The following is a 27,500-nucleotide window of genomic DNA, read 5'->3' on the forward strand; positions in this document are numbered from 1 at the left end:
TCAAACTGTTGCTTTCACATGCAAATGAACATAATGGAGGCTGCATTGGATTATGTAGTGTGTGTGCGTCTGTGTGCGTGTATGTGTGTGTGTGTGTGTGTGTGTGTGTGTGTGTGAATTTCCCCTTCAATGGCGTTTAATGTTTTGATGTTTAATATACGTCATTTTTAGCGGAATCTTGACCTAATTTCTCCATTCATTGTCAAGGGCAAATCTTGAGACGTGTGGGGACAAAAGCTGTATATAAAATAAAATAAAAAATACAAATCACACCCGTGTGAAGTGAGGGGTGCTCTTATCATCGTACATCATCCATTCATTGTCAATGGGAATTGACAATGAATTGTGTAGGACAAAAATAGCCGATTTGCTCGTCCACATATGACGTAAATTCTCCATTCATTGTCAATAGAGAGTATGCGCATGCTTAAAGTGAATGGCACATCGAGTGGCAAATCGAGTGGCAAAGCAACAGGAAAAGTGAGTTTAACATTGTTTAATGTTGTTTAATACAATCAGACAGGACTTTTCTGTTTGGATGTATGGGCTGTCAAGGCCAGAAAGTCGTTTTTTGCCACTCATTAGGCATTCCTGCATAACTTCCGGGTTTGATGATGATGTCACGCGAACAATTTAATCTTTGTGTAGGACAAAAATAAAGAATTGCTCGTAAATTCTCCGTTCATTGTAAATGGGATTTAATGTTTGTGTTAAGACAAAAATCTTTACACTATAGCTAAATACGCCCGAGAGAGAGAGAGAGAGAGAGAGAGAGAGAGAGCGAGAGAGAGAGAGAGAGAGCATAAAAGCCAGGAGGCTCCAAACATTATACCACCCAATAAAATCAAGCAATGGGAGCATTATAAAACTGGTGTGCAGATTGCATTATTTGGCTGTTTTGATCCATGCATGCAGCACCGAGCCCAGCAGGATATGGTGACGTGCTTTGAGGGTTTGCATAACCACAAATTGAAGACAATATTTGTCACTGCACATATTCCTATGGGCTTGGAGGGCAGCACCCATGTCAGCAGGGAGTGTTGGGCGGGAGGAGTATAGGACGGAAGGAGGCTGTAGTCTATGTCCTCCCGGTGGGGGCTCCTCACTGGCAGGTGAGCCAGTAGGATGTAAAAAGCAGTGACAACACACAGAAGTGTGTGTGGGGAGGATCAATTTGCATATTAACGCCTACATTGGGGTGAAAAAGGGGTATAAAGCAACAATGACAAAATAAAATGTAGACCTAAGGACGATTCTACAAATGCCTTCTTCTAAATCCTGACAGTTTTCTGAAAAATACATGTTTCTATGTCAGTGGTTCTCAAGCATTTTCATTGTCAACGACCCCCAAAAATGTCATTGGCTGCCGACCCCCATCTGAAAAAGTGTTGTTCCAGATTTGAGTTAAAAACGTTCGCTCTGAAAGAATATATATTCAAAGATTTGCACCACAATTTCACGATTTTTCAAAAGCGACAAGCTCGTAACGCGGCACTCGGTTGCTGGCTCATGGGTAAAGTGGCCGGGTTCGGCCACTTTACCCATGAGCCAGCAACCGCCGCCGCCGCGTTCTGCATGATACTGTCGTTCTTGCCCCTCTTTGTCTCTCTCTCTCTCTCTCTCTCTCTCTCTCTCTCTCTCTCTCTCTCTCTCTCTCTCTCTCTCTGTCTCTCTCTCTCTCTATCTCTCTCTCTCTCGTCATCCCGTCCCGTTTCTTTCTCCATGCTATTCTGAGACAGTGTTTGAAGCTGGCCAGCAGCATGCATGCCTGCCAGTGTCATCTCATCTCTGTTGGGTGCGGAAACCTCATATGTCCAAGTCAGTCCCTCTTCAGGATTCAAAAAAAAATCACACCCGTGTGAACTGAGTGGTGTAAGGTATTATATAGACTGATCAACTGTGGTCTGACGTAATGTCTGACGTAATGAAATCACACCTGTGTGAACTGGGTGACCATAGCAACCATGCTCATTTTTTGGTACGAACAGACACGTAAACTAACAAAGCCAGTTGTAGGAGTGGTTTACACCACTCAAAAAAGAAAGAAAGCAAAACAAATAGCACGTTGCTTGTGGATGGTATACGTACGATCGATTGGGGCCGTTAATTTACGAAAATAAAAAAACACAAAAAGTTAAAATATGGAGATAAGAGGTTTAATTATGCCAGGCAGCCACGCAGAGCAGATCCATCGTCTCCTCGTTCTCGTCTAAAAGTCACATCACATCCCCGGGGCGGGCGCTGCTGGATGATATGAAACCAATTAACAACAGCATCACAACAACGCACAGTTCAATCATGCCAGTTTGTGTTCACTTGGCGCTGTTTGTGCGTACATACTGTACATGCATCGTTTGTACACTTGCACTCTTTGTGTACACTTAGTGTACGCTCATGCACTTGCATAACACAAAGCATCAGCCACATGCTGTGAGCTTGTAAGATCGGATATCTCTTGAAACATTTTGAAAGAAGAATAAATGTATTCCGGGCACCTATAGGCTACGACGTAGCCTGGAAGCACGTTGCAGGTTCGACAGCCTTTTCTGCACGTCACTCACCATATCTCTCTCTTTCCATTTCCTGTCCGCCTTTCTTTCTTATTTTTAAGATTATTGATTAAATGATATGTAGCTTGCAGAGTTAGTTCATTCATATATACTCGAGGGTCTCATTCAGTTCTACGCAAGTCCCACACGTCATACGCTGTCGTGGCAATCAGCGGACCAATTGGGCAGGGTATTTAAGCTCACCTATAAGGTTGCAATCGTCCTGCATTCCAGCTGTTGCGTTCCTGGTTGTCGTCATGAGCTGTTTCCTGGCACCGCCACCTCAGCACCACCGGTGGGGTGAGCTCTGCTATTTCTGTTCCCCTTAGGGGGGTTGCTATTGTATATCTATCTCCCTGCTCTTAATGGTTAATGGTGGTTGTATAATTGTGCCGAGCACATGGAGAAAAATGTAGCAGAGCCAAACGCCAAGACAACATTTTATATGCACACTTATATTCTCATTCCATAATCATTTTGTTCAATCTATTCGTGAGTTGTCTGACTGAAATTAATTTCTTTGAACTGTTGCACCGGTACTTCCCATATGGACATATAAGGACATATCGTATAGCTTCCATCTGTAGAATACACAGTGTAAGACAGGGCTGATGAGGTTGTGAATCTCTCTCTCTCTCTCTCTCTCTCTCTCTCTCTCTCTCTCTCTCTCTCTCTCTCTCTCTCTCTCTCTCTCTCTCTCTCCTCCTCCTTAGATCACAGAGACATCAATGCTTGGCTCTCTTTGCTTTCAATTAGTCCATGGCTGCACGCACACACGCACGCGCGCACGCGCACACATGCGCGCGCACACACACACACACACACACACACACACACACACACACACACACACACACACACACACACACACACACACACACACACACAGCTCTTCGGTGAATATGTTGTTGACGAAAGGAACACACAGCAGCAGGTCAGACACACTCCTGACAGGAGAGCCTCTCCAACAAATGGCCAGAAAATGGTGCTCTGTTGTCATGGTAACCAACCAATCATGGTGTGATGTTTTGAATGCTCCTGGAGTATGACTGACAGAGAGAGAGAGAGAGAGAGAGAGAGAGAGAGAGAGAGAGAGAGAGAGAGAGAGAGAGAGAGAGAGAACTGGTTTGATCCAGTTAAGCAGAGTGTTTTGTGTTGCTTCATGGTCTCCTAGGAGATGATAGATTATGATTTATTTTCAGGTTATTCATGACAGAGATATCTTTCTTCTTTCTGCTTGTGTTGTGTGGCTTGATGCTGCCTGTCATGGCTGTAAACCTGTGTTTACTGGCCTGTTTTCTGTGCATGCACGCGTGTGTGTGTGTGTGTGTGTGTGTGTGTGTGTGTGCGCGTGTGCGTGTGTGTGTGTGTGTGTGTGTGTGTGTGTTTGTGTGCGTTTGTGCGCGCGTGTGTGTGTGTGTGTGTGTGTGTGTGTGTGTGTGTGTGTGTGTGTGTGTGTGTGTGTGTGTGTGTGTGTGTGTGTGTGTGTGTGTGTGTGTGTGTGTGTGTGCGTGTGTGTGCGTGTGTGCGCGCATGCAAGAGTATGCTAATGTGCTTGTGATTGCCTGCCAGTGTGTGTGTGTGGGCGTTTTCATGAAAAATGATTTGTGCATTTGTTTTGTGCACATGTTGTTTTTCTTCTGCTTTCACTCATGACTCAGGGCTACACACACTATGATGAGGAAGAGTGTTAACTTAACTCTAAGGCCCAAACCACACCAGCTGCAACTCCTTGCAACTGGTTGCAAGTGAAGAATATGTACTACAAAGGAGAGACTGCTTTTCCTCTCCCTATATAGCACACAAACAGACGTAAAGACTAAAAAACACTCAGGACGGAGAATGAAGTCAACAGCAGAGACAGGCAGATGAAAGTTGTTCCGGAGTCCCATTTATTTGCAGAGTTCAGAATACAGCATCAGCCATGGGGGCAGGCCCCATGGATCCTCCATCAGCCTCTCGGCTTCCGGACTAACTCACTGTTACAAGCATTTTCAGTGCCTGAACTCATCTCACCTACTACTCTGACGGCTAAAAGGTCAAGATGACCGTGTTTTTCGTGCTATTCCATTGGCCACTCTCTCCCTGCATCTCTTCTAATGATCTTCACACCTCTCCCCCCGCTGCGGGGGGTTGGCGACTTGCCATTGTCTTCTAAATGTTACATTCCAACTAATTCAAGGCCAGCGGGCACTGTTTCAACTCAGGACTCGAGGACAACTCGACTTTTTTTTCCTTTTTCTTTTCAGTTTACCAAACTATAATTATAGTGACGACGTGAGCGCTATTGAATACCCTTGCGCAGCGAGCGTGAGGTAATTAACGCCAGCTGCCTGGTCTGCCTAGTCTTTAATTGTGTGATTAAGAGGTGCTGAGATGGATCCTTATGATCCTCAGTGAGTGGCTTCATTTTTTACTTTTTAGATGAAGTGTGTGTGTGGGCAGGGGCGGCTTTAAGGATCGGGAGGCCCCGTTATCATGACATCATAATTTTAATAATTAATAATTATTATTAAGGCCGCCACTGTGTGTGGGAAATGGCGCTTTACATAGACACACACATTCATACACCAATGGCGGAGGAAACCATGCAAGGCACCAACCTGCACATATGGAGCAATTAGGCGTTCAGAGTCTTCCTCAAGGACATTCCTCAGGAATTCCTGAAGAAGATCCCGGTGAATCGAAACGTTGAATCCATAAACCAGTTGAGCTGAGTTTTTTCTACCGGACTACATATCATATTTACACCTCGTCTTCATCAAATTGAGCGTGCCTGGATTTGAAGCATATGACTCTATTCTTACCTGTGGTTGTCATTAGTGGAGGAGATATTGATCGGGTGAGGTCAGCTTCCGCTCAGGTTATAATCTTTTTACAGGATACTGCATCATGATGGCTCATATATCAGTGTCACAGCATACTGCGTTCACCCTCTATATGCAGACGACATGCTGCTGTGTTGGTCATACTGCGTTCACCCTCTATATGCAGACGACATGCTGCTGTGTTGGTCATATACTGTAGGCCTTTCATTATGCCTACTCGGGTCTCGTGTGCGTTTCACACGCACACACACACACGTGCACGCACGCACACACGTATGTTTGAGAAACAATGAACATGTGTCACTTCTAGAAGTAAGTGAGTGGCACATGTAGGCCTGCTTCAAATCTCTCTCTCTCTTTCTCTCTCTCTCTCTCTCTCTCTCTCTCTCTCTCTCTCTCTCTCTCTCTCTCTCATTCAATTCAATTCAATTCAATTCAATTCAATTCAATTCAATTCAATTCAATTCAATTCAATTCAATGCAATGCAATGCAATGCAATGCAATGCAATGCAATTCAATTCAATTCAATTCAATTCAATTCAATTCAATTCAATTCAATTCAATTCAATTCAATTCAATTCAATTCAATTCATGCTTTATTGGCATGAGAAAACATACGTTTACATTGCCACAGCAAAAGTGGAACAAAACAATCAAGAAAAAACAATAAAATAAACGTATAAACAGAGCTGTGTTATATTAACACTTTGAGTAATACTATCTTGTGAGACAGATAGTTATAAATCCATATAGGAGACGCTTTATACTTTTAAAAGTAGACAGCAGTATTTCAATGTTTTAAACATTTGGTGGTTTTCAAACTCTCCTTGGGTGATTGTAATCCGTGGGAAGTACAGTGTAGCTCAGTCTCTACCTCGTTTTGTGTGCAGTGGGTGCATAGTCTGTCTTCTCTAGGGAGCCAGGTCTGTGTGCAGTGGGTGCATAGTCTGTCTTCTCTAGGGAGCCAGGTCTGTGTGCAGTGGGTGCATAGTCTGTCTTCTCTAGGGAGCCAGGTCTGCCTATGGCGGAATTTCTCAATGGTAAGACTGTGTTCACCGATGGACTGGAACCAGTTGGTGTAAAGCTCACTGAGCATGTTGATGAACTCATTATGCATGTTGTGCTCATATAGGGTGTGATTCCATGTGTGGGGCTGGGAGTGGTTGTTTTCAGAACTTGGGCATAATTGTATTGGGGTGTGGTTGGTTGGTGGTGCTTGCATGTGTGTGGATGGTGGTGGGTATATATGTGTAGTATGTGGTGGGCGTGAGGGGCAGGTGGGGCCTGCCTGTGGTGCGCTGGCATGACCTCCGGGTGGGGCAGGGGGGGGGGGGGGGGGGGGGCTGGGCTGTAGGGTGGTGTCCTCTGAATGCAGGCGGGGTCCTGGTTGTAGAGTGGTGTCCTCATGGGTGCTGCTTGGTGTCTTCTGGGTGTAGAGTAGTTTATAGGTGAGTTGTTCATCGCCCTGTTGCTTCTGTAGGATATGCGCAGGGTGCGGTCGAATGAGGTGTCTTTCAGGCTCTTTGCAAAGGTTGAGATTGCTGCTTTGCAGATGTGTACTTTGTCCCACAGGCTGTGGGGCCGTCCAGGTCAGGGTGTTTTGCAAAGTAGACTTTGTGCTTCGTGTCACAGATTCTGGAGATCTGTGCATTGATGGTGTTGATGTCATCGTCTTTGATAACCCCTCTGGGTTGCAGTGCAGATATGACTACTTTTGAGTTGGGAAATGTCGAGCTGGCTTGTTCCATCACTTCTTTGATAGACTCAACCAGTTTGTGTTCTCTTCTGTGCGGTTTCAGACTGTGTGTGCACCTGTGTGAATTATTATGTGGCTGGGGAACCCCAGTTCATCTTCAGTCAGCAGCTCCATGGCACGTTTGGTGTCCTGGCACTTTTTTTCCCAATCAACGTATTTCCCATCTGAGTCCATGAGGACAGCAATGTGTCTGTTTTGTGGCTGTCCTGTGCTGGGGGGGATCTGGCACCGGGGTTGTTTTGGGTGGAGGTTCTAAACTTGATGTAGTTTGAGATTGTGGATCTTGGCTTTCTGGATTTGCTGTTTCTTGGTTCAAATCTCTCTCTCTCTCTCTCTCTCTCTCTCTCTCTCTCTCTCTCTCTCCTCTCCTCTCCTCTCCTCTCCTCTCCTCTCCTCTCCTCTCCTCCTCTCTTCTCTTCTCTCCCAGTGCGCTTGGCTTTAGCTGATTAGAGTGGCCCTGCTAGCTTTGATTAATTGGATGAAAGTGCTGTCCCGTTGCCAACTCCTCTCCTCTCCTCCCCTCATCTCTCCTCTCCTCTCCTCTACACATCTCTCCCTCATCTCTCCTCCCCTCGTCTCTCCTCTCCTCTCCTCTCCTCTCCTCTCCTCCCCTCATCTCTCCTCTCCTCTCCTCTACACATCTCTCCCTCATCTCTCCTCCCCTCGTCTCTCCTCTCCTCTCCTCTCCTCTCCTCTCCTCCCCTCATCTCTCCTCTCCTCTCCTCTCCTCCCCTCATCTCTCCTCTCCTTTTCTCTCCGCGTCTCTCCCCTCATCTCTCCTCCCCTCGTCTCTCATCTCCTCTCCTCAACCAGGCTGCATTCAACATCACCAGATTGGCATCATTAACTGTTTTGTTATCACTTAGTAGTGGTTAACAGTTTTGTATCACAAAACTGCACAGTGCAAGCGATGGGCATAATTTTGTTCCTCCCGTGTCACATCGCCATGTGCTGATGTGGGTGGAGAGCTAGGTGCAGCAGGCAGGGGGTTTATTAATTGTCGCTTGCAAATCAGCGAGAAAATGCTGAGGGCAAACGTGGACCAGGATTTAGGGCCAATCGTCCCTGAAACGTGTCAGGATGAATGACTAAATCCACCTGACATTAAATTCAGCCTCAGCTCGTCTCGTGTCCGGAAAAGATCAAAAGTCTGTCGCCACTCAGCAACCAAGAGTGATTATTGTGCATCTCCATATTTAACGTTTTGTATTATTATAGTTTTTTTTGTAAATGAATGCCCTTCATCATACATGCAGTGAAAATAGCAGATCTGCAAGCTCACAACACCCCGCAATGAGAGCCGTTGGGAGCTTGTAGATCAGACATTGTCACTATTTTATTTATTATTATTATTATTAATTTAATTTAATTAATTATTTATAATTATAAATAAGGAAATATTTTGGACATTCAAGGTTTCCGCCCAACGGCGTCTTTGTATGTAAAGACATACGTGACTACACATCGCCCCATGCACTCCTGTAGCACCATAGCTATAGCGGTTTTTTGGAGTGTTGATGTAAGCGAGGAACTACAGTATTTTTCCCTTTTGGCTGGGTTTTGCTGCTGGCTTGTGTTCTCCTAAAGCCACAGCATGCAGGGCCACGTGTCTCTCTACCGCGGTCACCTTGATCAGCGTTGTCCTTCAGACTATGATCATCAGTGCAACACCACAGCCTTTTCTTATTATATACACCTTCTGTCATCTCTGTGTTTCTCAGCGTTCTGTCTCCCTCCCCCAACCTGAACATGTACACTTGGGCTGAAAGGAGCGCAATCTCACCCAAACACACGGTGACATAGCATGGATTGGCAATTGCAATTCTGTACATATACACACCTAGAAAACGCCCAAATCCATACATATTATACTATGATTTTTTTGACTAGCAATGGAGGCGTGCCTTTTACTAGTATTGTATGTACTGAATTCACCCTGTCAAGTTCCGCCTGTGGTTCTGCCCCTTTTCGCACCCATTGGTTGCAGTTCCGTGGTTGGACAAAAATCCTCTCTCTCCATCCACTACCATTGAAATAACAGTTTTTCAGTTGCTTCATATTGATATTCTCATTATTCTGTGCATTACATTCTTATTTTAAACTTGGTGTCAGTAAAAAGGAACATCACAGGTGCAGCATGGTGACTGGGCATATCATGTTTGTTTTTAGTTTTTTCCAAAAAATGATGTTTTAGCAAATTCAACATAAACAAGGCAGAACCAGGGCGGAACAATTAAGGCAGAAAGAGCCTGCTAGTTAGTCAGTCAGGGACCAATCAGAAGGCTGACAAAGGGTGAAATACGATTCTGTGCTATTGGGTTACAACGCGGACGGGGCTCTACCGAACTTCACAACGTTCGACACGGCAACTCGCTCGGTGGCGTCTCTCTCTCGTCATCTTTAGGGCCCCAAATCATACCCTAGAAAGCACAAGTGTCTATTTCAAACAAAGTGTTTTTTGACTGGGGAGACTGAGTCATATTTTGACGGCAGTAACTGCCTGTCATAATTTCATCCCCTCCCTATCAAATTATTGGACAGTATAAAGATGTTCATATTCATTTTGTATTTTGTATATAATGATTATTTATGAGCGCTTATACATATAATTATTACATGTTTTATGTTTATGAGAATATTATTATGTCTTATAAGTGACACAAACGAGCCAAAACCTTACAGTACATGAGAGGCTTTAGTTCAACAAGGAGATAAGTATACATCAAATGACTCACAGAGGAAATAAACCCAGGAGAAAAGCTAAACCATGTGACAAATGTTTTGTAACGTAATCTGAAGACACACTGGCGCGTCCACTGGAGAAGAACCTTTTGACTGTAAACAGTGCGACAAGCGGTTTAGTATGTTAGCTAATCTCACGATACACCAGCGTATCAGGTGGCCTTGTGGTTAGCGTGTCCGCCCTCAAACTGGGAGTTCGGGGGTTCGATCCCCGGCCGGGTCATACAAAAGACTGTAAAAATGGGACCCAATGCCTCCCTGCTCGGCACTCAGCATCAATGGGTTGGATGGGTTGGATTGGGGGTAAAAAAAAACAACAACTAATGATTCCCGAGCGCGGCGCACGCTGCGGCTCACGCTGCGGCTCACCGCTCCAAGAGATAGGTCAAATGCAGAGAACAAATTTCACTGTGGTAACGTGTGTTTGACACCGGAGAAATACCTTTTGTCTGTAACCAGTGTGGCAAGAGTTTAACCATACAGTCGCAAGGTGTAACCTTGTAACACCTTGCGACTCACCAGCGTCAACACAAGGGAGAGAAACCTTTCATCTGTAGACGGTGTGGGAAGAGTTTCGGTATGCAGAGTGTCTTAAAGAAACACCAGCTTGTTGTCTACACCGGAGAAAGACGTCGCCACTATGTGGCAAGGGTTTTAGTGAGTTAGCTAGCCTGTACAGACACACCGCTATATATGTTCACAGCGGGGAGAAACCATTTCACTGTACACATTGAGGGTTTTAGGGTTTTAGTCAGTTAAGGGTTTTAGTCAGTTAAGCAACCTGAAGATACACTCGCGTATCTACACAGGGGAGAAACCCTTTCACTGTAAAGAGTGCGGCAAGAGTTTCTGTCAGTTAGAAGGTCTGTGAAGATTCAATCACCAACATAGCCACACGGGAGAGAGGCCCTTTAACTGTAAACAGTGCGGCAAGTTGGCAACTCTGCAAGGGTTTTAGCCGGTTGAGTGACCTGAAGACACACCACACTGTCCACACTGGGGAGAAACCTTTTCACTGTAAACTCTGCGGCAAGAGTTTTGGTCGCAATATCAGGCTAAATAACCACCAACGTATCCACACTGGAGAAAAAAACATACCACTGTAAGGAGTGTCATAAGAGGTTCAATGACGTAAGCCAGTGGTTCCCAAAGTGGGGTCTGGGGACACCTAGGGGTCCTTGAGGGAGTTCCAGGGGGTCCCCAGCTAAATTGTATTTTTGAAACCAAATAGACCCTTATGGGTCTGTAACTCAGAGAGTGTATAAATGGAACCAAATGGAACGGGTCCATTTGGTTCCATTTGTACACTCTCAGAGTTAAATTAACATTGATTTTTTGCAGTGCATGTGCTAGCCCACTCCTATGTCCAGCTTTGAGTGTTTGTGTAAACAAGAACATTGAAGACAAAGGTGTGTAAACACAAACACTGAAGACATAAGTGAGGACGCAAATTGTGATTGTCCGACATGATTGCATGGGAGATGTGCCATTGGTTGAGAATTGAGATGCTGTATGATGACATATGATGATAAGAGCGCTCCTCACTTCACCAGGGTGTGATTTTTGTTTGTTTGTTTGACGGTTGGGGGTGCGATCGTAGTGGAGATACATGATCTGTGCCTACTTAAAAAGCAAGGAAATATTTTAAAAAGGCTGGCGGTGGGTGGTAATTTATGTATTACACGGACAGGGTGCGATGCAGAGGAACAAACAGGCAGAATAACTCAATAACAGCATGAGGCCTCGTTCAGCAAATCACTGCTACTTCCACTGTGTTGCTAACGTAAAGGCATACAGAGCACTCCTTTGTATGATCACTGGGGCATTGCCATCACGCTGTGTGTGTGTCTGTCTGTCTGTCTCTGTCTGCGTGTGTGTGCGTGCGTGCGTGCGTGTGTGCGTGTACAGTACGTGTGCCTGTATTGTTGCGAATACATACACGAGTGCACTGTATGCGCTTGTGTGCGTGTGTGTATACTCTGCGAGGGAAGTGGAGATGTTGTGTTGTATGCAAATATGTATGTTAAGCTGAAGTCACCCATAGCTATATGAACAATGGAGAACACGACTCTTCATGGGTTGTGTGAGCGTTGAAAGCCTCTGCACAGAGATATGATGGAAGTGTACAGTACAGTACAGTACAGTACAGTACAGTACAGTACAGTACAGTACAGTACAGTACAGTACAGTACAGTACAGTACAGTACAGTACAGTACAGCCTCTGGTGCTCTGAGGAGGATTCTCACAGCTGACTTGCATTCCAAACCGTTCCTCAAGGTAGCAAAACAAAAGAAACCATTTGTCTCCATATTTGAACATGTTTTTTCTTTCTTTAATTTTTTCCCCTTTTTTTACACCATACTTGGGCTGCTGGGCCAATCAAATGACGCTTTTCGGGACAATGAACCGGAACAGGAAATCACCTTCAGGAGACATTTTTGTAGCCAATAATAACTTGCCACTTCTCCTCCAGTGCCATGTGTTTCAACGCAAACCCATTATTGGTTAATTGTGTTTGGGCCGGGAGAGGGGTGTGCAGGCCAACAGGACACAGGACGGAACAGAGCCCAGTCAGTCATAATCAGAGCTAATGGAAGTCCGGTGCTCTGGCATTAATGTGAGAGCTGGCCTGGCTGCCCACAGGCTGTCCTATCCTGTCTAGTCTCGCATATAGCCAGCCAATATATTCCACAATCTCCTAATGCTAAGAGCCTGGAATTACACCTCCTGAAATCAGAGTAATCTGTCATTTCCGTTCACAAAAATATTTTAAAAAATATTTTTAGATTTTATTTATTATGTCCATTTCTGCTAAGCATGAGCAAGCTATAGATGCGTAGATGATTTCTATTTATATTAGGATACATTTGCGCAACTGTAAGGATGAAACGGGGGGAGGAGGAGGCTCCACTCCCGCTTTAACAGGGAGTTTGATCGTCTTGTTGATAACGGCTGTGAATTGTTTGCGGGACATCATTTTTGAAGTACGTTTGAAATGGTGCTCTGTGTTCTCTCTCTGTCTTTGTGGCGCATTGTTGTAACCCTAAACCCTTTAAGATCATAAAGACATATATAACATCCACCTCTCTCTCTCTCTCTCTCTCTCTCTCTCCAGGCTGTAAGCCCCTCCCAGTGTGGTGATGACCAGCCAGGGGGGAGGTGGCAGCAGAGGGGGTGGCAGGGGGAGTGGCCGGCAGCACGCGGACACGCCCCCTCAGCAGCGCCACGCCCCCGGACCCAAGCTTCAGGTGCAGCGCTCCATCTCCAGAGACACCATCACCATCCACTTCTCCGCCCTGGGCAAGGAGGAGGAGGACGACGACGAGGAGCTCTACGGACCCCCGCTGCCGCCGGCCCCGGGGGGTCCCCTGGAGGAGCCCCTAGAGGACACAGGCCAGTGTTACCATGTTATGTCTTCTTATAATAAGCAACTTTTGAAACAACAATTTTCACGCTTATAAACGTAGCTAGGCTATTGGGACCTATCTATGCCAGCTACGCTTATAAGCGTAGACACACGACGACTGTTTGTTTACCTTTTAGCATTGCTCCGGGTAGTATAGCCCTCCTCCGACACCACCAGCGATGCAATTTCTAAATCCAGCTCCGTTGAGCCTCCATTATAACCCGATTTTCAAAGCGCCGTATATCTCCAAAGGTTAGAGAGCTGTCCATGGTGATCCGGCGCGCACCCGACGATCGTAAATCATTTGTGATTTTGTATCGAATCGCTGAGAAAATGTAGCTGGTTGTTCTGCTATAGCTAAAGGCTGTGGCCTGTGTTGTGTGGTGTCGTTCCACTTCCAGAAGCCCCCACCTTCCTGTTTAACCCGGAAGGACAACAAGCTCCATAGAGTGGGCCTGGACGGGCGGCCCCTGGGGCAGTACAACCATGCTAACACTAGGGGCAGCAAAGGAGTTAACATGAAATAGTTTGAGCACCAGTGATATATAGAAATATAGGTTTTTTCCAGAAAACTGTCAGGATTTAGAAGACATTTTGTAGAATCTGAACCTCAGGTTTAAATGTTTCTCAACAGACCTGGAGTCCGGCGGCGAGGATCTGCTGTTGTTTGAGACCGTGGCGGCCGCCACCGTCCTGCCCTTCTCGCCCTCTGCTTCTGTCTCGTCCTCGCGGCCCCCCTCGGTGCCACCGCCGCATGCCTCCACCCCGGCCATGGCCATCGTCCCCTCCTCCTCCTCTTCCCACTCCCCCCTGAGCTCCACGCCCCCCGCCAGCTACTCCTGGCCCTGCTCCTCGGAGCGCCATCCCCCCTTCGCCGCCCCACAAGCCGCCCCGGCGGGGGGCTCCACCTCCTCATCACCGGGCAGGTATGGATGGGTCACCGTTGTGACATTTTTGTCGATCAAATATACAGATAATTATATAGGCTAGAGAGGTTACAGGAGCACACTTGTTGCGGGAAGGTTCCCGGTTCGTAAAATCTGGACGGGGGGGAGTGAATTGTCACCATTCACCCCTCCACCCAACACCACTGAAGTGCCCTTGAGCAAGGCACTGAACTAAAGCCCCAACTGCTGAAGTGCTGCTCAGTGGCCAACAGTAGTAAGGTCCTTTCAGATGGGCAGCGAATAACGTGCCTAGTAATTCATATTCAATGAGAGGTCTGTGGGTTTTTTTTACGCACAGAGAAGTAGAGGGACGACAACGCAAGAAAAATTACGTGGCTGCGGTCTCGTGAAATTGTCGCGCGTGTGCACATGTTCACATGTTGTACACATGTTCGCGACTGAATAGACCTGGACCTTTTATTTTACGCTCGTGCCTTTACTTTATCGCGCCCCTCATGAGCAGACCTGAGCAAACCTGTCGTTGATCCAGGCGACAACGTCTGCGCTACATGCTGCACATCTGAAAGGACCTTTAGGCTGTGGTTTTACTGGTCAGCTGCCAGGTTTTAAAGATCTACAAGCACACAACGTGTCGCTTTGTGACGCATTGTGAGCTTGCAGTTGCCTGACGTGAGTTGACGTTGCAGGTCCTCGTCCAAGCCCTTCCTCAGCCTGGTCAGGACGCTGTCCAACGAAGTGGAAGCCTCGCCTCCTCCGGCGCACGCCCCTCCCCCCCGGCGCCGAGACCTGATGATCTCCTTCGTCAAGTCACTGTCGGCCGACACCAGCAAGCCTGCTGCTCCTACTCCACCCGTTCCTCCTCCGCCTGCTCCTCCGTCAGAGCAGCAGGAGCTCCATCATCTGCCCGCCACTACTCCTGCTCCTCAAGGTTAGTGGTGTGATTTCGGGGATGTGGCTCAGGGGTAGAGTTCATGGCCGGATGGGAACTGCAAACCGTGAAGTTCCCTGTTCGATCCCAGGGTCTCCCAGAGTTAGTGTCGAAGTGTCCTTGAGCAAGACTCTGAACCCCAAATTGCTGCCGAAGTGCAGGTTGGTTCCTAACTTCCTTGAATGCAGTTTCATCTGTGAATGAATGTGTATGATGTCTGAAATTGAATGGGTGAATGTAATCCACAATCTATGTAAAGCACTTTGGATAAAAGCGCTATATAAATGCACTATTTACCACCTAGTGGCAGCTTTTTTTCTTTCGCATTTCCTTACCTTTTAAGTAGTTACAGAATATTTAGCTCCACTGCGATCGCACCTTGGACCGTTGATAAGCCTTGCTCCTACCCGTCTAACACTGCCCACAGTGTCATCGTCCCAGCGCACGCCGCTGGAGTCGCGCCGCAACGTCCAGCTCTTCAAGCAGTTCTCCCAGCCGCGCCTGTCCACCGGGACGGCGCCCGTGGTCCCCAGCGCCGGCGTGGGGGGCGACTCCAAGACGGCCCCCTCGTCCCCCCTCACCCCTCCGGACGGACGCTCCTTCTTCAAGGTCCAGGAGGTGGAGGCCAGGATCGAGGACACCAAGCGGCGCTTCTCGGAGGCCATGTCGGACCGGCTGCATCTCTTCAGCAAGATGATGGGAGACGAGACGCCCGCCGCCCCCTCCTCCTCCTCAACTGGCCAACGAGTCAAGTCGCTCTCCAACAGGTATCATTTATTTTACCTTTTTTCTTTTCTTAATCGCTCCAACGTGTGGCTTTGAGTGCAGTGCCCGGTGTCAAGTCGGTCGGACCCACGGTTGTCCAGAACCACCACAAAAGCAGGACTCTGGAAAGGGCTCCTGCCCAGGGTCCATATATGGAGCTGGCCTGTTCTGACATCACAACACTCCACATTTGGGCATGCCTGACACAGAACTCCATATAGGAATAAAGGGACACAGAGACAGATACAGAAATCTCCATATATGGGCATAAAAGGGATACAGACAGATGGGTGGAATGGGTACTCTGACATGGGTACAACGGGTATTGCATAGCCAGGTGGGGCATGGATTCCATCGTTTCTGACGGCCGGGCACCGGTCTAGTGTGAACAAATGCAAGTTGGGAATTGTTATTGGCATATACTGTAGCTTTGATCGGCGGTTATGGACAAGCGCAAGTCCGAGCGATGACGGGCATGGCGATGGCGCTCCCTCGGGTCCTCGGCGAGTCAAACTCTAATAATAAACCCTGTCTCTCTCTCCCCCAACAGCGTGACGGAGCTCAACGCCATGGCGTCCGTCAACGGCCACATTGCCGAGGGCAACAACGTCAACAACAACAGCTACAGCATCAAGGAGGAGGAGGAGGAGGCAGGGCAGCATGGCGAGGCAGAGGAGAACACGCCCACCGAACACTCTGTCTTCTTCTCCTTCCCATCTCTGGTGGCGTCGACGGGGTCGGCACCCACGGTGGCCAACCTCGCACACACCACCCCCTCCTCCTCCTCTGTTCTCCCCAGGTCAGTGGTACAATGCAGCACCCCTTTTTTTCCGAAGGGGTCCAAATTAGAAAATATCTCCAGTGGTTTTCAACCAGTGGTCCAGGGACCAGTACTGGTCCGAGGACCTCCCTAGGGAGACTGGGCGTCTCCCTAGGGAGGTCCTCGAGGCACGTCCCACTGGGAGGAGACCCCGGGGCAGACCAAGGCGCAGTTGGAGGAAACACATCGACTCGCTGGTCTTGGAACGTCTCGGGATCCCCCAGGAGGTAGTCACTAATGCTCTGGAGAGGGAAGTCTGGAGCTCTCTGGTGGAGCTGTTACCCGAGATACGGATAAGCAGTTGAAGATGGATGGGACCCATCCATCATTTATCAGCTAAATGATGGAAAGTTGGTAACCAAATGGACCCTTATACTGTAGATCTTTAACTCTTGAGAGCGTTAAAATTATTGTTAAACATCTGCATTACTTAATTTACAAAAAGTTTACGCTTCTACTACTTTAGAGAGAACGTAGAATAGGCCGTATATTTCTTTACCCCAGGTCTCGCTCTCTCATGCTGGGTGCATGTCTCTCTCCCCCTATGTCTCTCTCACGATGGGTGTCTCTCTCCCCAGGTCTCTCTCTCTCACGATGGGTGTCTCTCTCCCCAGGTGTCTCTCTCTCTCACGATGGGTGTCTCTCTCCCCCCATGGTCTCTCTCTCTCACGCTGGGTGTCTCTCTCCACCCAGGTCTCTCTCTCTCACGCTGGGTGTCTCTCTCCCCCACCCAGGTCTCTCTCTCTCACGCTGGGTGTCTCTCTCCCCCACCCAGGTCTCTCTCTCTCACGCTGGGTGTCTCTCTCCCCCAGGTCTCTCTCTCTCACACTGGGTGTCTCTCTCCCCCACCCAGGTCTCTCTCTCTCACACTGCGGGTGTCTCTCTCCCCCACCCAGGTCTCTCTCTCTCACGCTGGGTGTCTCTCTCCCCCACCCAGGTCTCTCTCCCCCACCCAGGTCTCTCTCTCTCACACTGCGGGTGTCTCTCTCCCCCCAGGTCTCCCTCTCTCACGCTGGGCCGTTGCTCCATGTCGGCCCTGGCGGCTCGACAGGAAGACGATGACTTCTGCGAGCTGTACAGCGAGGACTTTGAGCTGTGCACCGACACCGAGACGCCCGACGGCGAGCCTCCACGGGGGGGCGCCATCGCAGCCGCCGGGGTGAGGCGGCTAGCTCGCCGCGGTGCCGGCGGCGGCGGCGGCAGCACCGGGCTCTGCAGCGAAATCGATACGGAAGAGGAGGAGGAAGAGGAGGAAGAAGAGGAGGAGGCCGACCCTGTACCCGTGACCGCCCTCGTCCTACTCACCCAGGTGCTAACCTCGCGTCACCAGTATTTCCACCTCGGAGGAAAGCCTGGTCTGTGTTACTAAATCGCCGTGTGAACCGGTCTGGAGCGGATGGTAATTTACCTCATGTTGTAGTCACTGTTTTGTAGTCATCAGGCAGGAAACCACAACCGGAATAAGAACTACGCCAAATAATTCCCCACAATCCTAATTTTAGGGCCTATATAAAATAAAATGTCCCTGTGGGATAGCAAAGCTATACAAATGCTAAATAGTCTCTGGAAAGTACACTCTCATTTGTATTTAAAAAATCAGCAAAACTACGCCGCATCAAGGATTTTATTGGGTAGGCCCTAAAATTATTTTGGGTTCTTCTGAATGATTCCGGTTTGAGGTTTCAATTACAAATCAGTGACTACAACATGACGAAAATTGCCATCTGCTCCGTACCGGATCATAAACCCGAAAAGGAATGCTTCCCAGTCTACCCAGGTGCAGTGCTGAACCTGTCTCCATATTTACTCATTTAATTTTTTTTGTTTTGTTCTCATCGCTGTCGGGCAGAAACCGCTTATCTCTTTTGTAAATTAGTGCCGTACTACTTGATCATACTACAGCGTCACATAATACAAGTATAACATATAAATATAAAAACTAAAATAGCTGATCTACAAGCTCAAAATGCGCCGTCTCGTGCTGTGTTTCGCGCTTGTGTATCTGCTATTTTTGCTTTATTAGAATTTGAATCCTGAAAAGTCAAAGTTGAGTCAAAGTATAGCAAATATTACTCAACTACAAGTGAAAGTTACTCTTGAGTTAAAGGACTACTGCCATAGTTTGCTTTAAAATATATTTTTAAAGCAATTACTTGTTAGAGCTGAACTAGTGACATAGTGCCGCTTTAAGTATTCAATGGAACAAATTAAAAGTAAATTTTCTTGTTTTTATATCAATGCATTGCTGTATTCACATATGTATTAGTTCAGTGGTTTTCAAACTTTTTCATATCAAGGCCCATTATTTATTCTGCATTTGAGCCAGTACGGACCACCTTATGAGATTTAGCCTTGCAGACCCAAAACTAAAGCGTATGTCCCCATTTCTTTGCTGTATTGATGTTGGTACCATTAGGGGAGATTTAACAAGAACATTTCTCGAAGAGAAAACCAGCACTCACGGAACTCTCATTTTAAGGCACTTTTAATGTATTATTTTCATCAGTTGACATAGTATGCTGCAGAGCAGCAGTACAACGGACGTGTTTCGGTGTTCAAGCCTTCATCAGTGTTGTCTATAAAACCAACCCTGATGAAACCATTAGGAGGGATAACAGGCAAACGTTGATCAAAATAACAATTATTCTACAGTACATTCTCTAATTGTGTAGACTTCTTGTAAATTAAGTAATGCAGATGTTTAACAATAATTGAAATCTTGAGTGTAAAATGGAACCAAATGGACCCTTACTGGTCTTGCTCAACAGTTGGTTACCAACTCTCCATTTAGCTGGGGACCACCTGGAAGCAGAAAGAAGGTAGGATGTCCGCACACTGTTCTTAAGCTCCCGGTAGTTTTATTTAGACCACCTGTAACTTGGAAGCCCCTCAAAGACACCTGTGGTTCCCTGGACGGCCGGACCACTGGTTGAGAACCACTGTAGTAGTTGGATGACCTGTTTGTTTCCATGCAGGTGGTGTACTGGTACCTGGTGCTGCCCCTGCCTCCCTACGTGTGCGCGGTGGTGCACGGCGTGGTGGGGGGCTTCATGCTGGCCGTGCTGGTGCTCTGGCTGTCCGCCCAGCGGGAGGGCTCTGTGTCCAGGCTGAGGCGGAGGTGGAGGCGGAGGGGGAGGGGAGGGGACCACTGGAACCTGGCCCAGCTGGACATCAAGCAGCCTGCCATATTCAAGGTGAGTGAGGACGGACGGTGGACGCTGTACGCTCTTCTAGCTCCCTAGATTTATTATCACTATCCTGTATCCTGTTCCTGTGTGAGTTATCTCTCCTGATTGGACGAAATGGGATGCACAGGCAGATTAGACACACCAACAACGCACCGACGTGCGGAAACAACGGTCGAACATGCACTGCTCCCGTGCTTGCGGTCAGGGTTTGAGGTAGGCTGTCGGTCTAATGACAGTCGGACCAATAGTATGTTTAAACTAAAGCCTGTACCAGATGAAATTGGTATCCTGACCTGAAATGTATTTTCTCTTTTCTAAATTCGTATTCATAGTCTGGATTTTCGGTGGTGAGCTGACCACCGGAGCTGAAATAACGTTGATCGGTGGTGAGTAAAAACAGAGAGAAGGGCTGGAGCGGTGGCGGTGGTTTGCTCTTCACCGTGGCTCGTGACGTCATGTTGTAGTTCGGTGGTCACCTCACCACCAAAAATCCAGACATGAATAGGCCTTAAAGAGGTGGAGGGATGGGGGGGATACCTGTTACTCAATATAAACACTCTATATAACAAATAATTGCTATCTGAATATAGAGCTATTTAACACTTATTTGAACACAAATGCTATGACTTACACCACACCCCTTTAAGTGCAAGGTAGCGGCACATCAACAATGTTTGGAGCTAATGCTCTGCTTCAGACTAGCAGGCACACGGTCTGGCTCTGGTGGGTGTGTGCCAGTAAACTGCACTTAAGGGAGTGACAGTCTTTCATGTTTTTATTGCTGGTCCAGCACACACTTTATGGTATTTGAGCAACTACAGTGTACTATATGCATCACAATGAATCACTGGTACAATCTATAGATAATCTGACCATCTTCTCTCTTGTCAGTTGAGTTCATTGCTATAGATATATATTTAGATAGTTAGATTTATAGTTTCTTATGAATATACACAATTGTGTCTGCTGTAAAAGTGATATAATGTTGTTTAGATTTAGCTAAATGTACGTACTGCAATAGTCAGTACATGAGATGAATGGATAGTGTAGCCTCTAACTGCAGCTGACATCATCCGCTTCAGCCTCGCCCCACGGCCTGCATAGAGGATGTGCATGATGAGAGCATCAGGCCCTCCCTATGTCTCCTTTATCTATCTGTATAACTATATCTTTCTCTCTGTCTCTCTGTCTTTACCTCTGTCTGTCTGTCTGTCTGTCTGTCTGTCTGTCTGTCTGTCTGTCTGTCTGTCTGTCTGTCTGTCTGTCTGTCTGTCTGTCTGTCTGTCTGTCTGTCTGTCTCTGTCTCTGTCTCTGTCTCTGTCTCTGTCTCTGTCTCTATTTCTCCTGTCGCTATCTGTCTCTGTATCCGTCTCTCTCTGTCTCTGGTAGTGAGCGAGGAGGCCTAGCTATGGAGATACATATTTAACTATGTCTTAAAGTGCATATAGGACATGGCAGCGCGTTCCATTAGAGTGAAAGTAGAAAAGAAAGTAACAGAACAGCGCAGGATAAATGGTCAAACATAGGTGGAAACCTCATACGTCCAAAACTGTTACTTTTCAGGATCCAAATTCAAAAAATAAAAGCTCAAAACACGTTGCGGCCGCGCCACGTTTCATGCTTGTAGATCTGCTCATTTTGATGCCTTTGTGTGACACTGTAGAATGATCAAGCAGGACGTACATTTACATAAATAAAACACACGAAAACTTAAAATATGGAGATAAAAGGTTTCTGCCCAACAGCATGAACAATATGCTGTATCACCAGGGTTCAATGTTAACACAAAGGTCAATAAACAGGAGTAATGTCGTCTCCACATCTCCACATGTACTGTAGGCCTACAAGCTCGCAGCACTGTACTTTTGTATCTGTCCATCACTGATTTCCCCTGTTGTTTCAAAGTGATTGGTTTTTCCACGCAGAGCCGTGGTGGGAATTCAGATAAACCAGTGGGCCTGGATGAGGTTTGGATGTGCTGCCACCTCAAAGCTCAGATTACATTTCTCCTCCAGACACTCCTGGGGGGGGTTTCTCCTAGAGCCCAAAACAATCAGCTGAGAGAGAGACAGACTGTTAGCCTCCCCCCCCCCCCCCCCACACACACACACACACACACACACACACAAACACCCTTATTGGAAACCCTGTCTGCTATAGTGTAGACTCTGTAGAGCACAGAAGTTGGACATAATTTAGGCTACACATCCTTCCCGGTGTTGCAATTTCTTTTCTCTGCATTCTGAATTCCCATAGACTTTTTCGTCAGGACTTGCTATGGGATGTGAAGCTATAGTGCACGTGTGCAGGTTTCTGACAGCAACGGTATATAAGAGAACCTTTGTTCTCCGTGGAACATGACGACAGACAACTTGACTTAGCAATATTATAATAATATATTAGCAATTTATCTGCCACATGAAGTTCAGACTAAAAAGCCAACAGGTTTAATTTATATGAAGACAAATGCAACTGCATGCTCAACTGTTTGTACTGTAGCAGATAGACTCTTCATGCTAATGGATCCAATTCCTTATCAATTCTTTTGGCACTGGGCACGCATGCGCAACATTGAAACAATATGCACGTGCAGGCCATTCAATTATTTTTCCTTGGCTTACCGGAAGTTGGTATGAAAGTCAAAGCTTTAAACGACATATGAATTTGTGGCAGTGATTTGATTTCAATGTCATGACTCTCTCAATTCTCGAGACGTGACGTCGCGTATAGGTCCCGCTATGGAATCGATGAGAGAATCGATGCCAAAACCTTCAGATCATTCTCAATAATTCAGATCATTCTCAAGAATCGACTCCAATTCCAATTCTAGATGTATTCATCAGTGGTGGAAAAAGTACTCAATTGTTTTACTAAAGTAAAAGTACCAGTACTGCAATTTGTTTTGTTACAAGTACTAAAAGTTCAAAATGTGTACAAAATCTTTTGAAAATAGCAGATCTACAAGCTCACAATGCGTCACAACCGAAATGTATATGGGTTGAAGTGGTTAATGTATGTTTTCTAATTTTAAAAAAATCGCCAAAGTAAGTAACTAAAGTTTTCAAATAATTGTAGTGAAGTAAAAGTACAAATTTGGGCTCTGAGATCTACAGTGGAGTAGAAGTAAAAGTACTGGAAGTTGGACATACTCAAGTAAAGTACAAATACCTCAAAATTGTACTTAAGTACAGTACTTAAGTAAAATTACTTAGTTACTTTGCACCACTGGTATTCATGCATGTTGTCCTCCCCCTCCGCCGTCCACTCCACAGGGCTGGATGAATGAGATCCAGAGCTACGACCCGGAGACGTACCACGCCACGCTGACCCACTCTGTGTACGTGCGTCTGGAGGGCTCCGTGCTGCGTCTGTCCAAACCCAACCGCAACGTGCCGCGCCGCGCCACGCACAACGAGCCCAAGCCCGACGTCACCTACATCAGCCAGAAGATCTACGACCTGACCGACAGCAAGGTGTGTGATGGGTGTGTGTGGGTGTGGTGTGGGTGGGTGCGTCACATGCGTGTGTACGTGTATGTGTGTATATGTGGGGTGCGTGCATGCGTGTGGCATGGCTGTCAAATCACACTCACCCCCGTTTTATTTCCGCAGACCAGATCAGTTAGGCATATATTTACTGAGGTAACGCGTAACGTCTATATGAATACCTGGTGGTGACGGTTCCGAAGTCTCCGGATTTGACCCACGACGAACACGTTTTGGGGGCGAGTGTTCTTGTATTCGTTAGAGACCCCAAAAACATACAAGTTAGTATTTCTCAGTGTTGTGACACATGGTGCGTGTATTCCTCCTCGCAGATCCACCTGGTGCCTCAGAGTCTGGCCAGGAAGCGGGTGTGGAACAAGAAGTATCCCATCTGCATCCAGCTGGCCAAGCAGGAGGACTTCATGTCCAAGGCCCAGGGGGACACCGCAGGGGACGACAAGGTGCCCGGAGCCGGCGAGAAACCAGACAGACTGGACAACAAGAGGGACAGCCTGGACAAGGACAGACTGGACAAGGGGGAGAAGGTGGAAAAGGGCGAGAAGTGCGAGGCTCCTCCGGGCCCCGTGGCGGAGGAGCCCAAGAGGCCGGCGGCGGCGGCGGCGGCGGCGCAGACGGACCTGACCATCTACCTGTTTGGGAGGACGGGTCGGGAGAAGGAGGAGTGGTTCCGCCGATTCCTGCTGGCGTCCAGACTCAAGTCAGACGGGAGGAGTGGAGTTTCCAAGAGTGGTCGGTTCAACACGCATGCACAGACCATCTGCATCTGTCTAAATAACATGCTATCTACATTGTATCTTTATTTTTTTTGTCGTAGCAAATATAAAACAGAAATGCCAATATACATGAGTAAATATATATGAGTTTTGAGAAGAAAAAAAACATTCTGCTACTAAATTATATATTATATTTGAACACTATTTTGACAATGCAAACGTACGTTTTCTGCCAATAAAGCTCCTTTGAATTGAATTGATATCAAAACCTCATAACATTTGTGTTTCTGCACCGTACGTATTTCTGTCACCCATTCTCATTTCCCTCCATCCCCCCCCAGCCTTCCCGCCCACTCCTCCCAGCCGCAGCGGCAGCCTCCCTCCAGGCGGTGGCGGTGTGGAGGCTGACGAGGGCAGAGCCATCAAGCAGAAGGTGCTGCTGGACTACCACGTCTACATGGCCAAGTATGTGAACGGCCAGGACCTGGTGGACAGCCCCACGGCTACCTGCATCAGCCCCGTACGCAGCCCCGAGAGCAGCCCCAGAGCGCCCAAGAAGGTACCACGCAACATGGATGCATGGATAGACAGATGACAAGCTTATGATATGTATGTAGAATATGATGTATTCATGAATTCCATGCCATAGCCCTGCAGTCCTTTTCAACCGTTATTCATATCAATCCTAACTAACTATAACATATCAATCCCGGTTGAGTAATTATTACTTGCGCAAGCAGAGCGCGCAAGTACTGCAAGTGGCTGCAGGGTATGTATGTACTGTATGTATGTCGTGGTATGTATGTCAGTGTCCTCCGTAGCATGAAAAGGGTACAAAGACATGCACATCCAATCCCAACTTGGGCAGGTGCTGAGCGATGAGTAGTAGTATGCACAGATAAAGAAAATAAGATACTCGCACACTGTGGGCTCCGATGCTCGTGAGGTGCCTTTATTTGCACAAAAAAATGACGTTCCTCAGACTTAGTCTGAGGAAGAGCTCAAGACCTCATGGCAGTAGGCCATACATGGCCATACATGGCCATACATGGCCATACATGGCCTACTGGTGTGCAAGGCGCAAGTTGGCAGCTATAGACAGAGTGCATTTCAAGTTTTTATAATTTTTTTAATTGAATCAACCCGTCCTGGATACAATTAGGCTTAGCAAGAACATCTTTGAATGCCTTGGTACTGGTAGCAGTTATATTATAATATAATAATATGTCACCATCAGTTGCTCAGTGGTCCAGAGGAGAGCGGAGAACCTGAGGCTTGGGTCAACGCTCTGCTGGGAAGGATCTTCTGGGACTTCCTGGGAGAGAGATACTGGGCCAACGTGGTCTCCAAGAAGATCCAGATGAAGCTCAGTAAGATCAGGGTGAGTGGCGAGCACAAATATTCACTATAGAACCTGCCCTGATGCGGTATATCTGATTGCCCTGATCGATCTATTGGCTATTATTTGACTTTTTTGATGTCTTTGGTTTCAGCAATTATGCGGCCAATGTGTCCCGATTTTTTTAGTTTTACGTTGGACGAGATTGGTCCCGCCCCCTCCGCACGGCCAATCAGAAGCCACGAGTCGTTCTCCCATTTGGGCACAGAGATGGGAGGCTTTCCAGACTGTAAAGCGAAGCAAAACAATTAAAATAAAATCACACCCAGTGAGGAGCGCTCTTATCATCATCACCTTCGTCTTCAATGTTTGTGTTTACGCAAACACTCAAAGCTGGCCATAGGGACAAGGAGTGAGTGTGGAGGGTTGGTATAAATGTCAACGTGTCTCTTCCAGCTGCCGTACTTCATGAATGAGCTGACTCTGACAGCGCTGGACATGGGCTTCGCCATCCCCAAGATCCTACGCTCCTCCAAACCGTCTGTGGACCAACAAGGTAGGGCAGAGACCACTACACACAGCGTCAAGGACCCCCACATTAACACAGCATCAAGGACCCCCACATTAACACAGCATCAAGGACCCCCACATTAACACAGCATCAAGGACCCCCACATTAACACAGCGTCAAGGACCCCCACATTAACACAGTGTCAAGGACCCCCACATTAACACAGCATCAAGGACCCCCACATTAACACAGTGTCAAGGACCCCCACATTAACACAGTGTCAAGGACCCCCACATTAACACAGTGTCAAGGACCCCCACATTAACACAGTGTCAAGGACCCCCACATTAACACAGTGTCAAGGACCCCCACATTAACACAGTGTCATGGACCCCCACATTAACACAGCGTCAAGGACCCCCACATTAACACAGCGTCAAGGACCCCCACATTAACACAGTGTCAAGGACCCCCACATTAACACAGTGTCAAGGACCCCCACATTAACACAGCGTCAAGGACCCCCACATTAACACAGCGTCAAGGACCCCCACATTAACACAGTGTCAAGGACCCCCACATTAACACAGCATCAAGGACCCCCACATTAACACAGCGTCAAGGACCCCCACATTAACACAGCGTCAAGGACCCCCACATTAACACAGCGTCAAGGACCCCCACATTAACACAGCGTCAAGGACCCCCACATTAACACAGTGTCAAGGACCCCCACATTAACACAGTGTCAAGGACCCCCACATTAACACAGCGTCAAGGACCCCCACATTAACACAGCGTCAAGGACCCCCACATTAACACAGTGTCAAGGACCCCCACATTAACACAGTGTCAAGGACCCCCACATTAACACAGTGTCAAGGACCCCCACATTAACACAGTGTCAAGGACCCCCACATTAACACAGTGTCAAGGACCCCCACATTAACACAGTGTCAAGGACCCCCACATTAACACAGTGTCAAGGACCCCCACATTAACACAGTGTCAAGGACCCCCACATTAACACAGTGTCAAGGACCCCCACATTAACACAGTGTCATGGACCCCCACATTAACACAGCGTCAAGGACCCCCACATTAACACAGCGTCAAGGACCCCCACATTAACACAGTGTCAAGGACCCCCACATTAACACAGTGTCAAGGACCCCCACATTAACACAGCGTCAAGGACCCCCACATTAACACAGCGTCAAGGACCCCCACATTAACACAGTGTCAAGGACCCCCACATTAACACAGCATCAAGGACCCCCACATTAACACAGCGTCAAGGACCCCCACATTAACACAGCATCAAGGACCCCCACATTAACACAGTGTCAAGGACCCCCACATTAACACAGTGTCAAGGACCCCCACATTAACACAGTGTCAAGGACCCCCACATTAACACAGTGTCAAGGACCCCCACATTAACACAGTGTCATGGACCCCCACATTAACACAGCGTCAAGGACCCCCACATTAACACAGTGTCATGGACCCCCACATTAACACAGTGTCAAGGACCCC

At 47.4% G+C, this 27,500-nt stretch overlaps 1 protein-coding gene across 1 annotated transcript in view; it reads left to right on the top strand.

Annotated features, from left to right (window-relative positions):
- LOC306937213 (testis-expressed protein 2-like) overlaps window positions 1–27,500 on the top strand; it is a 50,862-nt gene that overhangs the window by 5,409 nt on the left and 17,953 nt on the right. The window contains exons 3-14 of the mRNA XM_079520879.1: window positions 12,993–13,270; window positions 13,918–14,209; window positions 14,878–15,119; window positions 15,547–15,886; window positions 16,435–16,683; window positions 17,701–18,013; window positions 19,680–19,898; window positions 23,165–23,365; window positions 23,710–24,127; window positions 24,453–24,670; window positions 25,349–25,492; window positions 25,907–26,006. Coding sequence (XP_079377005.1) covers window positions 13,018–13,270; window positions 13,918–14,209; window positions 14,878–15,119; window positions 15,547–15,886; window positions 16,435–16,683; window positions 17,701–18,013; window positions 19,680–19,898; window positions 23,165–23,365; window positions 23,710–24,127; window positions 24,453–24,670; window positions 25,349–25,492; window positions 25,907–26,006 — 2,989 coding nt within the window. The 5' untranslated portion in view covers window positions 12,993–13,017. The remainder of the gene's footprint in view (window positions 1–12,992; window positions 13,271–13,917; window positions 14,210–14,877; window positions 15,120–15,546; window positions 15,887–16,434; window positions 16,684–17,700; window positions 18,014–19,679; window positions 19,899–23,164; window positions 23,366–23,709; window positions 24,128–24,452; window positions 24,671–25,348; window positions 25,493–25,906; window positions 26,007–27,500) is intronic.

This window comes from Electrona antarctica, assembly GCF_951216825.1.
Source record: "Electrona antarctica genome assembly, chromosome: 14".
In the NCBI taxonomy this organism is placed as follows: Eukaryota; Metazoa; Chordata; class Actinopteri; order Myctophiformes; family Myctophidae; genus Electrona; species Electrona antarctica.